Below are 18,775 nucleotides of genomic sequence, written 5' to 3'. Positions count from 1 at the left end.
TAATATTTGGACACAGTACTGTCGCTGTACTTATTGTTTCGCGTGAGAGAAAATGGTTTGTATCGTGTTATTTATTCTACGAGAATACGAACCATTTGTCGTAGCTTGAAAATATCCTAGATATGAAAATTTCTTCCTAAGGGTGCCCTCGGACAATCAATAATATCGCCAATATATCAAAGTTCTCAGTGAAAATAAGGTTTGTCGATAAATATTGGCAATCCATATTGATCCTTTTAATTGAGAATCTTGAAATATTGACAATATACTCGGTGGTCTGGCGCTCTAAGGAGGGCACTGCAAGATCCACTGTCCACGAAGCTTCGTTCCATAAAAGTTTAAGCATAGTCTATTAGACATGGCGATATGTCTACGAAACGTACAGCAAGGTACATTTTACCTCGTTATTAGACTACGGATTTTTCATGCAATTGTGAGAAATTTGAAGATACAAAAATGCATGGGATGCGCATAATACGTAAAAATATATAAGATATCCAAAGTACAGTACTTCTTGTAGTACTTAATGGATAAAACAAATCTCTATCTAGATGCTGTATTTTATCGTATTCGCGAAAATGTGAATTTACATCAGAAATCCGTGGTCTATTCGTTATTCGTTATTAAAACGTCGAGCGACGAGTGAAACCTTTTTCACCCTGTATCGCTGCATTCTCGTTTATAGCTGCAACGTACACCTCGCTACTGACAATGTTAGCGACAGCCGTCGTGATGAAAACATGTAGCGACGAACACCGTTTGCTGCTGTTTCATGGACAGGTGCGCATTACTTCACAATAAACACTGCATGGAAGCGTACTTAGTACTCTAATACGTCTATGAAGCGACTCTTCGTGGACAGTGGGCCTAAAAATAACGTTTAAGTCGATCAAGGAATCATTAATCATAGCGTTATTTATTCTACGAGAATATATACCATTTATCATAGCTCGAAAATACATAATTAGTTTCTTTCCTAAACAATAATAGTTGATTATACAATAAATTCTGAACAAAAAGAAAAGTTGTCACCTTTGTTTCTTAAATTCGATCTAGTCTATTCCTTCTAATAATATCTGCTGCATTTAATACTAATAATAACTTTCAATCTTTTCTCTGTGATAAGATACAAGTTGTCTTGTATCGACTAGTATTCATTCCTTTCCGTGATATGTTAAATCTCTTGATGTATTAAAATATATTGGTGTTAGTTTCTTCTGGCGTCGATTATACAAAAGACTTGCAAAAAATAAATCTGTTTCACGGTTCAAATGATTTCTAAGAATTTCTAGATTGCATAATGTAAACAGAAATCAGAATATTAGCGCGATGTAAAAGTTAGATAAGTTTTTCGTTAAAAATCTACTGTACCGTTAAATGTCATTGTTAAGAAGAAATTGTTTACGTATTTTCAAGATACAATAAATGGTCCATATAAAATAAACAATACGATATTTAAGTCATCTTCTCTTATACAATGCAACAAATACAGAGATAACACCGTACATATGTATATTGCAAGAAAATGATTCTCAAAATTTTGACGAGAAGAATTTATCTGACATTACTTGTCTCGTGTTTCATATTTGGCAGTTGTCTCATGTTTGTTTTAAAAAAAATTTTGCCACGTTATATGTATATATAATCGTTACAATTGAACCTTGTAACAGTTACATTAAACGAGGCGTTGGATAAAAATTAGAATTACGTAAATCGTCGTAATTAATTAGTGTACGTACTTAGCGTTACGTTTAATTATATTTATGAATTTAATGACATTAGGTGGTAATGATAAAATCCGCAATCACTTAGTTGCCAGCCCAATAATACATTAAAGTTTAAAAATATAAATGATTTAATAAATTTAAAACAATGTTATCAATTGTAAGATAGTGACAAAGATCAATAAAGTTTCCTTAATTATTTCAAACCAATAGTTTCAATTTTATTCATCACTACCTTTATACTTACATAATGTTTAACATTTACTTCATTTTATTTGAATGAATGAGAATGTTACTATTACTTTGAATGTAAATTAGCGTATATAATGAATTCTTTTTACAAACACGGAATTTTCAAAAAATTGAAAAATAAAGATATCGGTTGTCTAGATTTCTCAATTTCTATTTTAACTACGTGGATAACCCCAATTTTAATACAACATAAACATCGTACCTGTTTATAGCTGAAAAAATATTATGAATGATGCTATATTCATTTCAACATTGATATTGCAAGTTTAATAAATGCAAATCATAATTATTTCATTTAGTTAGGTATAAATTTCCTTTTTGACGTAATCTTTGTACTAATTATTAATTCCAATTGGTTCAAACAAAATTTAATTTGTCACTTGATTTTGAAATAAACAAAATTTAATGTAAAGTCGTTCCAAAATGTTAAATACAACATTTTAAATCTTCTTCTTCATAATAAATTCTAATTATCAATTTTTGTTCATTTATAGAAGGAGTAACATTTCCTACTACAAAATCTAGAGAGATAATAAACAGATAACTTCAGGCATAAAGTGACGTAAGTAACTAGAATAACTAGAATAACATGTTACAAGCACGCTACAAGTTTAAGATGAACAATTTATATTACCTGGTATTACTGATGTTTTGAGGAAGAAAAGTTTCGAAATGTCAACAATGACGAGAGCAGCGTTTCTCCAACGATGGGGTGAGTAGCTCTCTTATGCTACAATTACTCACATTAATATTCGGACATTATCTCTTTATTTGTTACTTCGTATAATAGAGGATGATCTAATGCTTAGTGCTTATTCTACAAGAATATGTACGATCTATTGTAGCTTGAAAATACGTAAACAATTTCTTCCTAAAAATAATATTGAATAGTACAGTAAGTCTTTAACGAAAAACTGTATTACTTTCACATCATACTAACATTCTGACATTTGTTTACATTCTGCAATCTGGCAATTCTTGGAAACAATTTGAATGCAAAATAGATTTATTTTGTATAATTGTTTTGTATAATGAACGCCAGGAAAAATTAATATCAATATTTTTTAATACATCAGAAGACTTAACATGTCATAAAAAGGAAAGAATAGTAGGTGATAAAAGATAACTTGTAACTTATTATAAAGAAATGAATAAAAGTTATGCAGAAGTTGCACAATTATTAGTATTAATTGCAGCAGATATTAGAAGACATAAAGTCCAAGACTGCATTGAATTTATGAAACAAAGAGGACAACCTCTTTTTTGTCAAAAGTCTATTGTACAATTAAATGTTATTGTTTAGAAAGAATTGTGATTATATTTTCAAGGTATTGTAACTGGTACATATTTTCATAAAATAAACAACATGATTTTTAAAAGAAACAAATACTGAAATTAGTGCTGTGTCTGAATATTACCTCGAGTAATTGTTTATGAGAAAGAAATTTTAGGAAAACAAGATTGCTTTAATTGAAATAAACCTTCATTTGCAGGAAAATATTGGAAGAATCTTTATACAGATTATAAAGAATCAGCATTAGGTGCTGCTAAAGATTGTAAAGAACATCCTATTAGAACATCTATTTATTTTTCTCGTGCGTACATTTATGTCTCATTAACGAACAATAATAATTTTAACAATATTGGTTAAGCACAAAAAGTTATTAGCGTATATTTTTGTTCTGGAGACTAGTAAAAGATTAAAGTATAAAATGAATATAAAGAATACAAATTTTTAATATATGTTTATATTAAAAATTGTTCTTACTATTTTTGACATACTAAAAACTTTATTTAATTAGTTTTAGGATCTTGTGTATATCTGCACAGGCATAATCCAGATGAGTGTTCCTTCAAAGAACATTTATTACAAAATACCATGAAAATAATGCAAGTGGGAGAAGCTATACGTAATCCAATGTCTGTACAATATGTACAATGGTTAGGTCAATGTTACAATGAAGGAATTGTGCGGCGGATGAATTTAGGTATAGTTAGTTTAATCTGGTTAGATGATTATGACGAAATGTGTTCCTTGTACAAAGCTGTTTGTCCTTACTTAAAAACACGATATCTAACCTTTTATCAAAGAGTGGTAGATATTGGATTTTTAGATAAATGGTGGATCTTAGACAATAAAATGCAAGATTACGATGTAAATGAAGCACAATTTAGTGATATAAAATATAAATAAACATAGAAATGAAAAAAGTTATTTATTTTACAAAAAAATAAAAATACGAATTTACAATAACAAACAATCCAACAGCACAACAATATATTTGTTTCTGCATTTAATAACATAAATTTAAGTAATTTATTTTTATCTTGCTCTCTTAAAACCAGAAAATAATTCTATATATTAATGATTAATACACAAATTGAAAAACACAATCCTTTATTAAAAATATTTATAAATACTAAAATTTGGTATCAAAATATAAAACATCTTTTATCATGTTGTACATAATTATTAGTGCAAACTTATTTAATTTGTGTCTTTTGACTACATTATTTTCAAATATAAATATGCATACTTCAATGTGTATGTATATGTGTCAAATATATATGTAAACCTTTATTTAATAAAAGTATTCCTTTAAAAAATGGCATGAGTATTTTGGTTTGTACTTTTCTTTTTTTAACTGTTTTATATTAATTGCACCTCCTGAACTCTTTGCAAAGCTTTAAATATATATTATTTTGTTTTCTTTTACTTAACCTTAACGCTACATATTGATCTAAACTTTGGTAAGAAAAATAGTAACTTTTATTTATATATAACGCTAAAATCAATTCTTCCTCTGGCTATGCCTCCGTAAAGCTCTTAAGTTTCTGAAATTAAGAAATTGATATATGTAAATTATCATTACTATAACCAATATTATAATGACTTACCTCGAACATAAATAATAGCTGTACGACAAGGAATGTAAATCATCATATTATTTGAATAATTAGAAAATGGTTCTGGTTTGGTAAAATGTTGTACATTAGTATCAACACGGTTTTCCCCACCAAAATCTTTATCATCGCTACATAATAGAACCTTATAAGTTCCTGCATTTTTTACTCCAATAGTATAATCAGGAAATGATTTGATTGGATGAAAATTGAACACAAATATAAGTTCTGCTCGATCAAAAACAATTACTTTGTCCTCTTCGTGTTTCCAACTTATATATGCCTATAAAAAGCACATAAGTTTTATCACTGGAGTTAATATACATAAATATTTTTATTTAAACCTTACAGGGTCTGCATGCAGCCATCCATATTTTTCTTCAAGAGTATTTATAGTACGATCCCAATTATTCATAAATTTGTATTTTAGCAACTCATCATCTACTAAATTCCACTGTCTTCTAGCATAATGATAACTATCTGCATTACCAGCTCGTGGAAAATCCAACCATTCCGGATGTCCAAATTCATTACCTAACAGTTTATATATTGAGAAATATATAACTCTAAATTATTAGAAGTTACAATTACAAAAATATGTTTTTAAAACTAACCCATAAAATTTAAGTAACCTTCACCTCCCAACCCGTGTGTAATTAATGTGATAAGATTATGAAGAGCAATTCCACGACTTATGATTGGGTTAGGTGGACTCGTTATACTCATATGCGTGTACATTTCTTTGTCCATAAGCCAAAATGCAATTGTTTTATCACCTACAAGAGCTTGATCATGAGATTCTGAATAAGCCACTGTTTTTTCCATCCATCTTCGATTACTTAGTGCCCAACAAATATCTCCAATACTCCAATCTTCATCTTTCACCTCTTTTAAAAGTTTAATCCATTTATCAGGAATCGCCATAGCTAATCTATAATCAAATCCTACACCGCCTTCAGCAATTGGCCTATAATATTTATAGAAAAAAAAATTAGTAATTAATTTATGAAAAATTTATGCTAAAAGAAAAACTTATTTAACATTGCAATCTTAAAACATTTTATACCTGCAAACCCCAGGCATTCCACTAACATCCTCAGCTATTGTAACAATTTCCGGATACAAACAATGCAGCATATGATTTGCAAGCATTAAATATACTACACCTTCAACATCAACATTAAGACCATAATATTCGTCATAGTGGCCACTAAAACCTTGTCCAAATCCTCTTGAATGATATAACATTGATGTAACTCCATCAAATCTATAAAATTTAATATTACAAGTATTTGCAATGTAAATATTATATGATAAAGTGACATTTTAGTGAATTTAAGGTGTAAGCAAATACCTAAAACCGTCAAAATTATATTCCTCAATGTACCAACGTAAGTTGGAAAGCAAAAATCGCAACACTTCGTATTCTCCATAATTAAAAAGTCTACTGTCCCAAAGCGGATGTTGACCACGATTGCCAGTATGGAAGAAACAAGCATCAGTACCATCGAACATATTTAATCCATCTAATGTATTCTTTGATGCATGTGACTGCACCATATCCAATAAAACATATAAACCATGTTGATGTGCTGTATCTATTAACTGCTTTAATTCTTCTGGTGTACCATAACGAGATGAAGCAGCATAAAATGAAGTCACCTTATTAAATTTAATTAAATATATTGAAATATATATATTGAAATTTAACATTCACATACATTAGTTTTATAAACAAACCTTTTAAGATTATCCATGATAGGTACACACCTGATATCCAAAACTTGCATAATAGGCATGCTCCATAATAGCCATCAGTTGAATAGCATTATAGCCTTGTCTTACAATGCGAGGAATTATTTTTTCAGCAAATTCTAAATATGTGCCAACTTTCAATTCTTGAGTGGCAATACCAACATGACATTCATATATTCTGAGACTTTCTGGCTTTTTTGGTTTGGAATATTTAAATTTATAAACCTGAATAAAAATATGTCACTTTGAGGTCTTAATATATACTATGAAATTAATTGAAAATAATGTAAATTTCTAGTTGTATAAAGTAATTATATACATATTTATGTACATATATATACATTTTCAGATGATGGATGCCATATACGTTGTTTATATGTAACACTTTCTGCTCGATTTTGTGTAACATATGTAGCCCAAGGGCTTAATCGTTCCAATAATTCATTGTTATGATCTTTTACAATTATTTTGACTTCTGAAAGATGTTTTATAGGGCAACTACCATCGGCATTAGGAGGTAAATGTAATTCCCATTTACCATAATCCAATTTTTTGTATGAATTAGCTGTCTTATTCCAACCATCTGGAAACAAAAATATAAAAATATTATAATGTTTAAAATACTTTTGTTTCATACATCTCTTATGCAACAAACAAAAATATTAGAACCTATAATAGATATAAACCATATCTGAAAATCTGTAAACAGAAAATTTGCAAACATATCCTATATCTTAAGATTTTAAGACCAATAAAAAAGTTTTATTTTATATTATATATATATCATTAAAAAAACATAGGTATTTTTAAGCTCTAAATGAACCATACATTCAATTTTGAAATATGTATATATAATACACATAGTACAAAATTTTCTCTGATTTTTACAAAAATTAATATATTAACAAACATTTGCTTCCCAATCTCATTTTTTGATTAGAATTATATTAATATTATAAATAAATAAAAAATGCATTAATTCACTGGATTATATACAAACAAATATATCATGCTATATCCTTTAAAATAAATACAATGACACAATTGAATACAGTGGTATTTAATAATTAACATGTTAAATGTTCAATTACTTTGACATGACTTTTCATTTAGGCTTCATTTATAAAGCATTTCATGATCAAATTTTCTTTTATACAAAATAACTACAATCAGTGGACTGTTGGTGGCCTATGCAATGTTCAATGTGTTAATTATATTCTATATTGATCAATTGAATAAGCTGTTTCTGTTACATTTGCTTTTTTACAATTTTATATTAGTTTCACATAATTTATAGTTTTAGTCTACTTACTAAAATCTCCCATTAAAAATAATTCTTGTGCACCTGGTGCCCATTCTTTTGCAATAACACTATTGTCTTCTTTTATATGAATTCCAAAAGTTTTATAACCTTCTGAAAATTTATCCAAAGTGCCATCGCCGGTTTCCACTTTTTCTACATAGTCTTTAAATAAAGCATATCTGGTAAAAAAAAATTATTTTACATATAAACACTTTTTGATGTCATTTAGATAATTCTTTATCCTGAATTACCTTAATTGTATCTAAAACTATACATATCCAAAGCAGACATTTACATATATTTAAAAATGTACATAATACCTTTTGCGAATCTCATTTTCATAAGGTTTTAGGTATGGATCTCTTTCCAATAAAGCATTTATTTCTGGAACTTCGACTTCAGAAGGATCCATACTTGACCATTTTCCTCCCATATTTATCTTTTTTAAATAAATTTATTAAAAAATAAATAGCGATCGATTTAAAGTCTAACGAGACTTTATACTTCACTCAAATTCAGATAACACTTCAAGGTGACCCTCAGTATAATTCTATCGGTCGAATCTCTACCGGCCAAAAAAATAATACGATTTTGTAAAGTATGTATTTGCAATGAAACGACTTTTAAGAGTGGAAGCTTTACGATTTAACGATGTCTATCAAATATGGCGAATAATTTACTATAATTGGCGCTAATTTCAAATTTTTATCATTCGTTATACAGTACATAATGTATGATATTAGAAATGACCCAAATCATTTCTTCCTATTTTAAATTTTCTAAGTATTTAATATATTATAATTCGGCTGCAAATTTATATGCAAATTCATATTTTTAAGAATATAATTAAAACAGTGGAATCGCAATGGAGAATTGTCTTATTTGCCAAGTGTTATAGAAAGTAATATACAATCACCCCGCAAAATAAATTAATGCTCCCGCCAAAAATTTAAATCTAAAATTGTTAACTTACTTTCCAAAGGGACTGTATGTATATACTTTGGATATTTTATACCTATATTTTTTTATATTGTGTGCAGTCTATCCGCAGTCTATGTAATTATAATATTTATAAAGAATAACAACAAATAATAATACATAATTTATATATATGATAATTATCATCATTATTGTAATCATTATTATTGTATATTATTAACATTTACGTCTATATTTGTAAATTAGATTATACAAATCACAATACTGATAAAGTAATTAAAACATGTAGAAACAAGACAGGTTATACATTAAAGAATATTACAATCAATATTTATTTACAAATTTCTCCTCTTGCTTGTCATATATGTAAATAAATTAGTGCATATTATATATTTTCTAGATTTTTATTCATAGTGCTTTGATAACTTTTATAGTCTAAATATCAATGTACATTTTGGAAAGTAAAATGAACAATACATTTATTTTTATATAAGAAACACTAATATTACAATAATTAAATTAATTAAATATTCTCAGAGAATTATAATAAAGGAGGTTAATTAAAGAAAAAGTGGATTAAACTTATTTGATACATTATTATTAATTTCCTTAATTCAAAAATTTTGGACATTATTTGTAAAACATATAAGAGAATAAATAAGCATTATTAAACATAATGAAGTACTAAACTTTAAGAAGATTTAGAAATTACAAATATTGAACGTTTTTAAACTTTGGTCCATCATTTGTTTGACTAAATAATCAAAATTTACTTAAAAAGGAAGAAAAACACGATTTCTTAAATTATTAAATAAGATATATATAAATAAATGGTATGAGTAATAATAAAAAGAATAATTCGTAGTTCTTAATATTCACTCTTTCACACGTAAAAACATTAAAATAATGAGTGATTGTTTCATGAAACAATTAGATGACATCTTTGTGGTGCTAGATTATTTTAAAAAATAACTAAAGAAGGCGAATGTTTTAAAGGTCAATAACCTTTTTAATAACTTTATCGAAGTTAAGGTTTTTAATTATCATACTACGATAAATGCAAGGGTTTATTAAATTCGCTGAAATTAATTGGCGCCCGGCTAAATATTTGAATTCTTGCCTTATTACTGTTGCAATAACCTTTTTTCTAGAAAGTTATTTGTTAGTGAACCTTCTGTCTGGAATTTTGCTTGGTAACATAATTTGTAGAATTATTTAGTGGTGTACTATCAATGGAGTTATCTGAAATATCTTCACTGCTGCTACTACGAATATCACCTTCCATCTGAAAAATTACAAGTATAAATTAAAATTCTGAAACATTTCACAATTACATTTAATTTATATGGTATCAAGAAGTGTAATACTTACTTGGCCGGCATAGAAAGCGTTGTATGCGATTTTAAGAATTAAATATGTCCAGATCATGTGAAGGAATAACAATAAAATTAGCAAAGAATTGAAAATATAATATGCTGGGAACATAGGTACTATTTTAGGTGCCTTTATCGATGTGCTGCAACATTTAATGTAACATGAACAAATTAATTGTATGGAAATATATTAGAAATTAAAATTATCAGAACATACCTATAAATTATCCAAAATGGGTAAACACCAATACGTGTGATAATCCATAGGACTGTAAAAATGACGAATATACAATCACATAATTTCTGGTAGTTAGCATATTTAGCCATTTTTGCAGCCTAAAAAAATATATGTATTTTCCATGTACATGTCAAATCTGTCATATCAGTATTACATACCAGCAGTTTGAATAAGGCATACTTACTTCTAGAAAAATATCTGCACAATCATGCACTAATAACACCAATGAGCCAATTCTGGTTAGGTTTCCAACCCATGAAAAGCACATTAATATAATAGTAGCTATATGGTGAATGAACATTTGCCAAAAATCTTTTCTTTTTACATCAAAAAATTGAGAAAAACTTAGAGACCAGTAAAACGCCATTGATATCATATAGTACCACCATATATCATTTGAAACTGGATGATATGGATAATTATAATAACAGTGATTTATGTCCCATAACCATGGCTTGTTCCATAAAATAATTAGTCCGTAGAGAAATGAGTATATGTAATATAAACATCGCCAGCTGTAACAAAAGAATAGATTATACTAAATATTTAAAGATAAATATATATAGACATAGCATGAATTTCATTGCAAAATTTACTTTATCATATTATTAACTTTTATATAAACGAAAAATTGAGAAGTATATTTCGTTTTTTATATTTCACTCTAAAAATCTAACCTGTTTTCACAAAATTTTGTAAGTGTTGATGGCTTATCCTGAGTACGTCTTAATCGCAACCATCTTTCTACTTGTCGTTCAGACCAATCTAATTGTTTAGCCAGTGCCAGGATCTTAAAATATATCCACATATTACAAAAAACCCCATAACATTTAATTTCTCAGTTGCTTTGATTTAGATTATATGAATCTGTTTGAAGAAATTAATATTGAACACACAATTTAGAACTGAACAAATTTTTTATGCTCTCAATATAATTGTTGTTTAATATCATGGTGTATTGTAGTATTGAAGATCAACATTGATTTACTATAATTACTATTTACCATAACTATCTATTAAATATTTCTAAACTATTTTTCTCTTTACATATTAACTGAGTAAAATGGATAATAACAAAATATTCATTAATTAAATTTTACTATTCAAATAGTTATCAACATTTTTATAATAAAATATGCAAATAAAATAGATTGAAATAACATATTTACAATTAAATTTTTATTTGGATAAGAACCAGCACAAAAGATATTTGACACAGTGTTAAAAGCGACATTATTACATAATGCATACTACATGACAAGAATAGAAACAGAAAGAATACACTTTGAATTAGGGATAATGAGAAGTTGCTGGGACATGGTAGCACAGATGAACATAGATTTCGGAGAAAATGCTGTGAGAAACTGAAGATAATGGAGAAAGAGGTACCAGACAAAAAGGGGAAGCGGATCACCCAGCTATGGCGTAAACTATAGCAATTTGGACATGGAAATAATAACACATTATAGGAAACAGAGGAAAGCAACATACAACAAACAATAATAGAAACTACATCCAAAACACTATAGGAAGATGACAATGTATACGGAAATCAGACGAATCACGTTGAGAAGTAAAAATAATAAATAATAACAATGGAAATAAAAAAAGCAAATATGAGAATTAGCAAACTTCATAAAGAGAAACACAAAGTTAGAAGGTTTCTGCTTAGATGAATAGAAAGACCAAAGAAGAACAATCAGAACAAGAACAAAATACCAAAGACTGACACATAGAAATTTTGTAGTAATCTGTATATTAAATTAAGATATAAATATATCTAAACAGATAGTGAATTAAGATTTAGCTTTAAGGAATAAGCCAGGGTAGAAACAAACTGTATCAAGCATGCACATATATAGAAAGATTATAATAGGCATAAGCCTCAATACAATAAACAAATACAATACAATTCATTCTTATTTATTAAAATTTTATTAATGACATCAAGAAACCAGTTATTTTAATGCATGCTTACCTGTTTATGTTTAATTTTTCTGCTACGATAGGCTTTTTCTAATATTTCATTTGGTGTAGCTTTTTTTGTTCTTGTATTTTTTATACCAAGGGACTTACCAATGGGTGCAAAACAGTACCTATAAAAAGATTAATAAAACATGTAATTTCAATTAATTGAGTTGATGTAAGAGTTTAGAATGTCCTTGCATAGTATCATGTGATCTTTTTCTATGTAATACACATTATTATAACATGTCAAAGATTATGTGTGTATTATAATTTAACTTACATTGAAAGTTTAATGAAATACTTAAAAAATGAAATTCCAATAATAAAGAATTTCAAAAGATATAAAATATAAATATTTACTTAAATACGCTATAACCTTAGTTCAATTACAAATTTGATATATTATTACAAAAGAATAGAGTGATTACCTTTCTAGGGCGTATCTAATTATCAAAAGAATAAATGCCATAGGCAGAGGATAAATTAAATGTTGATAGTCTGCATATTTATTATCTGAATTTGGTTTGATATCTTCCCACGTTATATTAGGCGGTAACCAAACATCAGTTGACCAAAAAGCCGACGATACATTCCTTAATATATCCATTATTAGAATTCCTGCAATTGATGATCTATATTTTAATTCCAGTAAATATTCACTAAATGTTATAAAACCGAAATAATTAAAGGAATACATACTTAATCTGCTTTAATAAAGCAAACTTTAACTACCTTCCTCTGCTTGTACGCCACCGCTCGAAGATTGAGCCTGTAGCTTCAATCTCCAATACACGCGTAACTTAGTTTTCCTTTTGACTCTTATTTCTGTTCTTGTTTTCAAATAAACAGATAACTTATCATTATCTTTTTTTCCACAAAATTCTTACTCAAAATCGATTATTCGAATTAATATCTATTTTTATTGCACAACTATTATTTACGAATATTAAATGTACATTAGACGTGTATGTAATCATTCTGATAAAAAACATTTTATGGATAACCTCGTTTTTAATCCAAGCAGGAAAGTAATAGTAACGAATATAAGATTTTAATTTTTCTTAAGAAATATCAAAATTTGTCACAAAAAATAAAAAAAATTACTAAGATTATAATATATATTTTTATGAATTATTTATGCCTTACCTTGTTATGGTCTTACATATATACATATGTACATATCGCGATTGGCATACGAAGTATTATTTACGAAATTTTATAATCTATCTGTATCGAATTATGTATTTTAATACTTAAAACAGGCATTAAAAATTAATCTGTACTCGTTGTTAGTTTCGCATTATCACAGTGCCGTATTAAGGAAAACTAATACCTTAAACTTAAACTTACAATTACCTAAGTTCTTATATTAAATATACATTACTATAAATTAATTGTCGTTTTAATAAAATTATGCATAAATTATTTGTAATTGCAAAAAATTGAAAAATATTGTTTAAATTAACATGGTTACTTAATTTCGTAGATAAGTATAATATTTAAAGTAAATACTTACATCTAAGAAAAAATCCGTCCGATAATCTAACATTTCAAAACGTATGAAACATGCTTAGGTAAATATATTTTTTTATCATTAATATTTACAGATGTAGTATGGGAAAAATATTCTAAGGTTTTTATACAAAACCTTAACTTTTATATTTGTTTTATCAAACAAATGCAGTAACGCTTTAGTTGGGAGAATATATTTATATTCTTTACACGTATCTATCTTTATATTTTTTATGTATAATAACAAAATTCCTCAATGTTCAGTGGAACTAAAAAATGAAAATAATAATATATTATACTATTACTAAGTAATAATAAACTATTGTGATATATTCATTATTCAGGGAGTTACTGCTACGAGACATTTTATGTTTTGTATTTTAAATAGGCACATATTTTCAGTTAATTTTATAAATATAAAAACACTTTTTTATAATGGATGGTAGTATAGATACAACGTATCATTTATACAGATAACAATATTAGAAAACAAACAGCATTTATCTAGCTACTTCGTGTATCTTTAAAAGTTTATTTTATTCCTACAGTAAAAGCGATTACTCTGTATACTGATTTCCTTTATCAAAAAATATTATTGCGCGCATTTGCGATTAACAGGATATTGTTTCAATAAACGTCTAATTATACGTTGATAGATACGAGCGTTCCTTCTCTCGTGAGGTTTTAAAAATTCTCGTTTTGCTTTGTCAATCTTTATTGTTTTTCGTTTAATACCTGGTGTATGGACTAAAAAGGCACCATCAAGTATAATTAGTCGATAGCGTAAAAGACACATCTCGAACATCTATAATAAAATATTGAAAATTAATATAACATGTTTCTTACACAATTTATTATTATTTATAAAATTTATTATTCATATGACATTCTGTTTTAAAAATCTACCATTATGAAACTACTCATAACAACAATAATAGTAACAACAACAACAACAACAACAATTTATTTGTACTTAAGGCCAATAGCCTATTACAAGCAGGTTGTTGCATTCTTATTCCTAGTTTCTTACACTATATTGTATCCTTACATTGAGCTTTTAATTACCATATTATATTGCTGCTTTATTGTGTTATATTGCTCATCTTTTTCTTAATAATTAGTATCTATCCTAGTATGTACAGTACAGTTAACGAAATTAATTGAAATTTAAAATGATATTTTTTATGATTAATCGTTAATCTGTAGTTACTATGTATATTTTTATTATAAATAACCTGTAAATACTAAAATTTATATGTATATAAAATTGTTATAAATTTATATAAATTAATTATAAATTCATTATAAATTTAATTAATTAAATTTAACAAATTTAATTTTTATAAATCCTTTCATTATGGTAGATCTTCTAAAATGGAATGTTACACTAATTTTTATTAATACATATGTGCATAAAATTGTATAAAACAAGTATAATTCTATTAGTATTTTATTTCTGTTGTAAATCTGTCGAATACGCGCAATACCTGACTCATTTTATCTTGTCTGCCTTCCCAAGACATTTCTTCAGCATAAAAGGGATCATTTTGCGTTCCTATGAATACAGGCTCCCATCTATGATATGGATATTCCCTTTTCGTAATAATAAGAGGTTTCACTTTGCCCGGATCAGGTCTAATTAACCATCTACTAAGTCCAGGGAACCTTTGACAATGTGAACAGAGAAATCTATAAACCAGGAATTCTCTGTAAAATCCTTTCTATCTTCTCATTTATGGTTATACAGTGGCTAAAAGAAACTATTTGTACATACTTTTATATTCTAATGAAACATTCTTTTATTAAGTTCTACGTTTCATTTACGTAATATCAAATTTTGACGACAATCATATGAAAATATGTACCATTAAGTGATACAAATTTTATTATAATTGGACCTAGTTAACTATAACAAACGCAGTAGTGTACAAATACTTTTTTCTTTTTTTCTTGTTGCTAGTCTATATAACGTAATACATGTTAATATATATAAAATTAAAACAACCCTCCGATATGAATTTTGTAAAATCATTTTCGCACAGTTGTAATTATTTTTACAAACCTGTGAAAATAAACGGCTAGACCAGCCTTCGTTGCTAAAAGTAATTCCTTTTTTGTCAATGGTGGCACTTCATTTGATTCTATCTCAAATACTGGTACCACGAATACGATTCTGCCTTTTGGTGTTTTTTCCCGGTCAATTTCCATAAAGCCGGATGCTAATCTTTGGCTAGGTAATAATTCGATATCGGTTACTAGAACACGAGTCGTGTTTGCTTGAATTCTGGCTACATTTCTGGCTACGTTAATAGGATAAATCATGTTTCTTCGTTTCCTTTCTGTCGCTCCATCTCCTCTTTGAAGATCGGATGCCGCACAGTCACCATGAATTCGAGTAATCTGTCCTAAAGCTGGTGGACGACTCGCCGGAAATATCAAATGAACAGAAACCTGCGAAAGGGCATACGTTAAAACTGTAGTTAGTACTTCCGTGTACTTACGTGTGTATTCATCTCTATATTTAACCCATATAATTTTATATAGATACGATGCGATGTATTTTAGTAATTAAAAAAAACTAATTAAATGTACTTATGTTTACTCACATGTTTTATAGAGATTATTTAGAAACAATGTAATTTACTTTATTCTTTTCATACAATTTTTAAGGTAGAGGAAATTTAAAATCTTGCATTTCACTTTAAAGAGCATAATTTTTATAAAACATGATTAGCAGTATTTCTGACCGTGACAGTAGAAAATTATAGCGTGCTGTTAATTACGTAGAGTAGAGGACAGAAATAAGTGGACAGGCAGTGTAGATAGGTATCAATGAATTTTCCTTAAAGACAGTTTGTTTACGGAAAGGTGTAAATGTTAATTTCAAATTAACTAAACTAACTAAATAATCTATATACCATAAGAATATATAACAAACAAAATCTAAGTACTAAAATCTAAGCAATACTAGCACTAGTTCGACGATACCTACTTCCTTTAACTATCCACGTATCTTTGTCCCAGATTGCATTTTTTAAGATACGATTGCTTTCGTATCGCAAGCAAAGTAATTGGCGCTGACTAAATTAAAATTGAACGAAAATTGATATAGTCGCGATGGAGAATAGATTTAGACATGCGGTATGCATATAATGCCTGAAGTTTAATCATACTACTAGCGACTCATTTTGAGAGCGAGTGCATAGGGAAACCTTGTACATTTCAGGTTCGCATCGACAGGCCCGATCGAGGAGAGCAACGGCGATACCAGCGTCGAGGCCAGGCGCGAAAACGGCCAAGCTTAATGGACCCTCCCATCTCCGAGCTAATTCCACGATTCCATAGACTTGATCTGCAGTGGCGTGCGTACAGAGGGTCACCCGAGGCAGCTTGTTCCTCTCCTCGGTTCCGCGCAATACAAACGGTAGAATTCTGTAGGGGCTCTTCTCACCGATTTCGGGGCTCCAGGTGACTTTGGATGCCGGATACGAAAGCATATTCGGCAGGCCATGGTACCATCTGCAGAAACTTGTGTTCCTAGGTTGCAGACCTGCCATGTACATGCCGGCTACGAAAGCAAGTGCTCCAGTCTGTACATCTTGCTGAAAACTTGAATAAGTCTTTGGTATTAAGATATCGCTAGTACCGATCACCAGTATCGGTAAATCGAATCCACGATCGATCAAGAGACGACCAATCAGGAGAAAGAAGAACATTAAACTCGACCAGATTAGGAATTTTCGACCAGAGCAACGCATTGTCGTTAAAGAGACGATTTTCCATGTTCTAAACGCGGTAAATTCATTGAACTGAGATGTACTTGGGCACTGCTGTTGCTGTTCAGGCAAGACGAGGCCGTCAATTTTGGATCGATACAGCGCAGGCGTGCCTACCTTTGATACAATTCGCCAGAATTTAAACCTACGAAAACAAAAACTTCAGCTTAAATTCACAGAAAAACTCAGCTCAAATTTTTAGTAACCGCTATAAAATAAATGGCAACTAAAACGACGACTAGACTATACCATTTCATTTTTTATGGGTATGGCATTAAATGTATTTGTATGGCTATAGGTATTGTAATAAAATTATTATATTAATTTATATACATACATGTGATCTTGTACAATAGAAAAAACGTTTGTGTACGTGCATGAACACATATCTATGTATATTATGAGATGTACCTACCTATGTATATTGTACTTTGTAATAATACCTTGAATATAGCTAGTAGGATTATACGTAAGCTATTTAAAGTTATTATTAGTGGTTTAATGCCATCAACAGATCATTATTGTCGTGTTTGTTATGGAGAATTTCAAGGTTGCCTTTATCCAGCGTTTGTATTATGATATTATCGCGATGAAACATCTTTTTGCGGTTCATTAAAAATGATCAACTTTCCAGTAAAACTCTATGTAGACGATCATGTCGTTGGCTATAGACCTATCCCACAAATACAGATTTAACAATTTATCGTGAATTAAATATCTGGTATTTCATTGTGCACAAACTGAAACCTTATCTAGGTGGAAATTCCTTTTAAAGTATGGTATAGATGGTTGGCTAGGTGATAATCGTTCGCGTTTACCTTTGGGATTATTGTATTAGGAATGTAGTTTACTTTACGTTGCCACTAACGATCCAATGAGAAAATAAAATACAGTTTTATCAGCCTCGTACATAAACAAAAATATTCACTCGCTGCATACGGTTGATCGCCAATATGACGTGAGAAACCAATTTTAATATACGGGGTGTATCGTAATATATGGGACACGCTTCAAAAGTGAGCAGGAGTCAC

The 18,775-nt window shown here is 28.6% G+C and overlaps 4 protein-coding genes across 8 annotated transcripts; 1 reads left to right on the top strand and 3 right to left on the bottom strand.

The window, feature by feature from the left end:
* The first annotated feature begins 2,519 nt into the window (after positions 1–2,519).
* Positions 2,520–4,283, top strand: LOC126925547 (mitochondrial import inner membrane translocase subunit Tim29). The gene is made up of 3 exons (XM_050741206.1): positions 2,520–2,688; positions 3,470–3,571; positions 3,779–4,283. The coding sequence occupies exons 1-3, from the start codon at positions 2,649–2,651 to the stop codon at positions 4,168–4,170; spliced, it is 534 nt and encodes a 177-aa protein (XP_050597163.1). The 5' UTR covers positions 2,520–2,648; the 3' UTR covers positions 4,171–4,283.
* Positions 4,284–4,357: 74 nt separating this feature from the next.
* Positions 4,358–8,584, bottom strand: LOC126925484 (1,4-alpha-glucan-branching enzyme). Of its 2 annotated transcripts, none has more exons than XM_050741071.1 (10): positions 8,259–8,584; positions 7,948–8,117; positions 6,977–7,218; positions 6,651–6,860; positions 6,235–6,542; positions 5,947–6,147; positions 5,495–5,847; positions 5,230–5,414; positions 4,875–5,163; positions 4,358–4,811 (listed from the first exon to the last, which is right to left on the bottom strand). In XM_050741071.1, the coding sequence occupies exons 1-10, from the start codon at positions 8,369–8,371 to the stop codon at positions 4,804–4,806; spliced, it is 2,079 nt and encodes a 692-aa protein (XP_050597028.1). In that variant the 5' UTR covers positions 8,372–8,584; the 3' UTR covers positions 4,358–4,803. The 2 variants fall into 2 exon arrangements, with proteins under 2 accessions (XP_050597028.1, XP_050597033.1); XM_050741076.1 differs by having other exon boundaries at positions 8,190–8,320.
* Positions 8,585–9,329: 745 nt separating this feature from the next.
* Positions 9,330–13,766, bottom strand: LOC126925542 (ceramide synthase 6). 3 transcript variants are annotated; one of them, XM_050741169.1, is made up of 9 exons: positions 13,603–13,766; positions 13,189–13,286; positions 12,885–13,074; positions 12,467–12,584; positions 11,166–11,278; positions 10,673–11,003; positions 10,468–10,586; positions 10,249–10,393; positions 9,330–10,162 (listed from the first exon to the last, which is right to left on the bottom strand). In XM_050741169.1, exons 1-9 carry the CDS (start codon positions 13,626–13,628, stop codon positions 10,040–10,042), a joined length of 1,263 nt encoding a protein of 420 aa, XP_050597126.1. In that variant the 5' UTR covers positions 13,629–13,766; the 3' UTR covers positions 9,330–10,039. The 3 variants fall into 3 exon arrangements, with proteins under 3 accessions (XP_050597126.1, XP_050597136.1, XP_050597148.1); XM_050741179.1 differs by lacking the exon at positions 13,603–13,766 and having other exon boundaries at positions 12,885–13,088; positions 13,156–13,432; XM_050741191.1 differs by lacking the exon at positions 13,603–13,766 and having other exon boundaries at positions 13,156–13,432.
* Positions 13,767–14,183: 417 nt separating this feature from the next.
* On the bottom strand, positions 14,184–17,889 carry LOC126925526 (beta-1,4-glucuronyltransferase 1-like). Of its 2 annotated transcripts, none has more exons than XM_050741155.1 (4): positions 17,181–17,889; positions 16,031–16,419; positions 15,456–15,657; positions 14,184–14,773 (listed from the first exon to the last, which is right to left on the bottom strand). In XM_050741155.1, exons 1-4 carry the CDS (start codon positions 17,724–17,726, stop codon positions 14,561–14,563), a joined length of 1,350 nt encoding a protein of 449 aa, XP_050597112.1. In that variant the 5' UTR covers positions 17,727–17,889; the 3' UTR covers positions 14,184–14,560. The 2 variants fall into 2 exon arrangements, with proteins under 2 accessions (XP_050597112.1, XP_050597113.1); XM_050741156.1 differs by having other exon boundaries at positions 15,456–15,633; positions 17,181–17,876.
* Between the last annotated feature and the right edge of the window lie 886 nt (positions 17,890–18,775).

Source organism: Bombus affinis, chromosome 2 (genome assembly GCF_024516045.1).
Source record: "Bombus affinis isolate iyBomAffi1 chromosome 2, iyBomAffi1.2, whole genome shotgun sequence".
Classification (NCBI taxonomy): domain Eukaryota; kingdom Metazoa; phylum Arthropoda; class Insecta; order Hymenoptera; family Apidae; genus Bombus; species Bombus affinis.
Note: the sequence above shows the minus strand (reverse complement) of the source record. Positions and strands in the feature narration are given on the sequence as shown.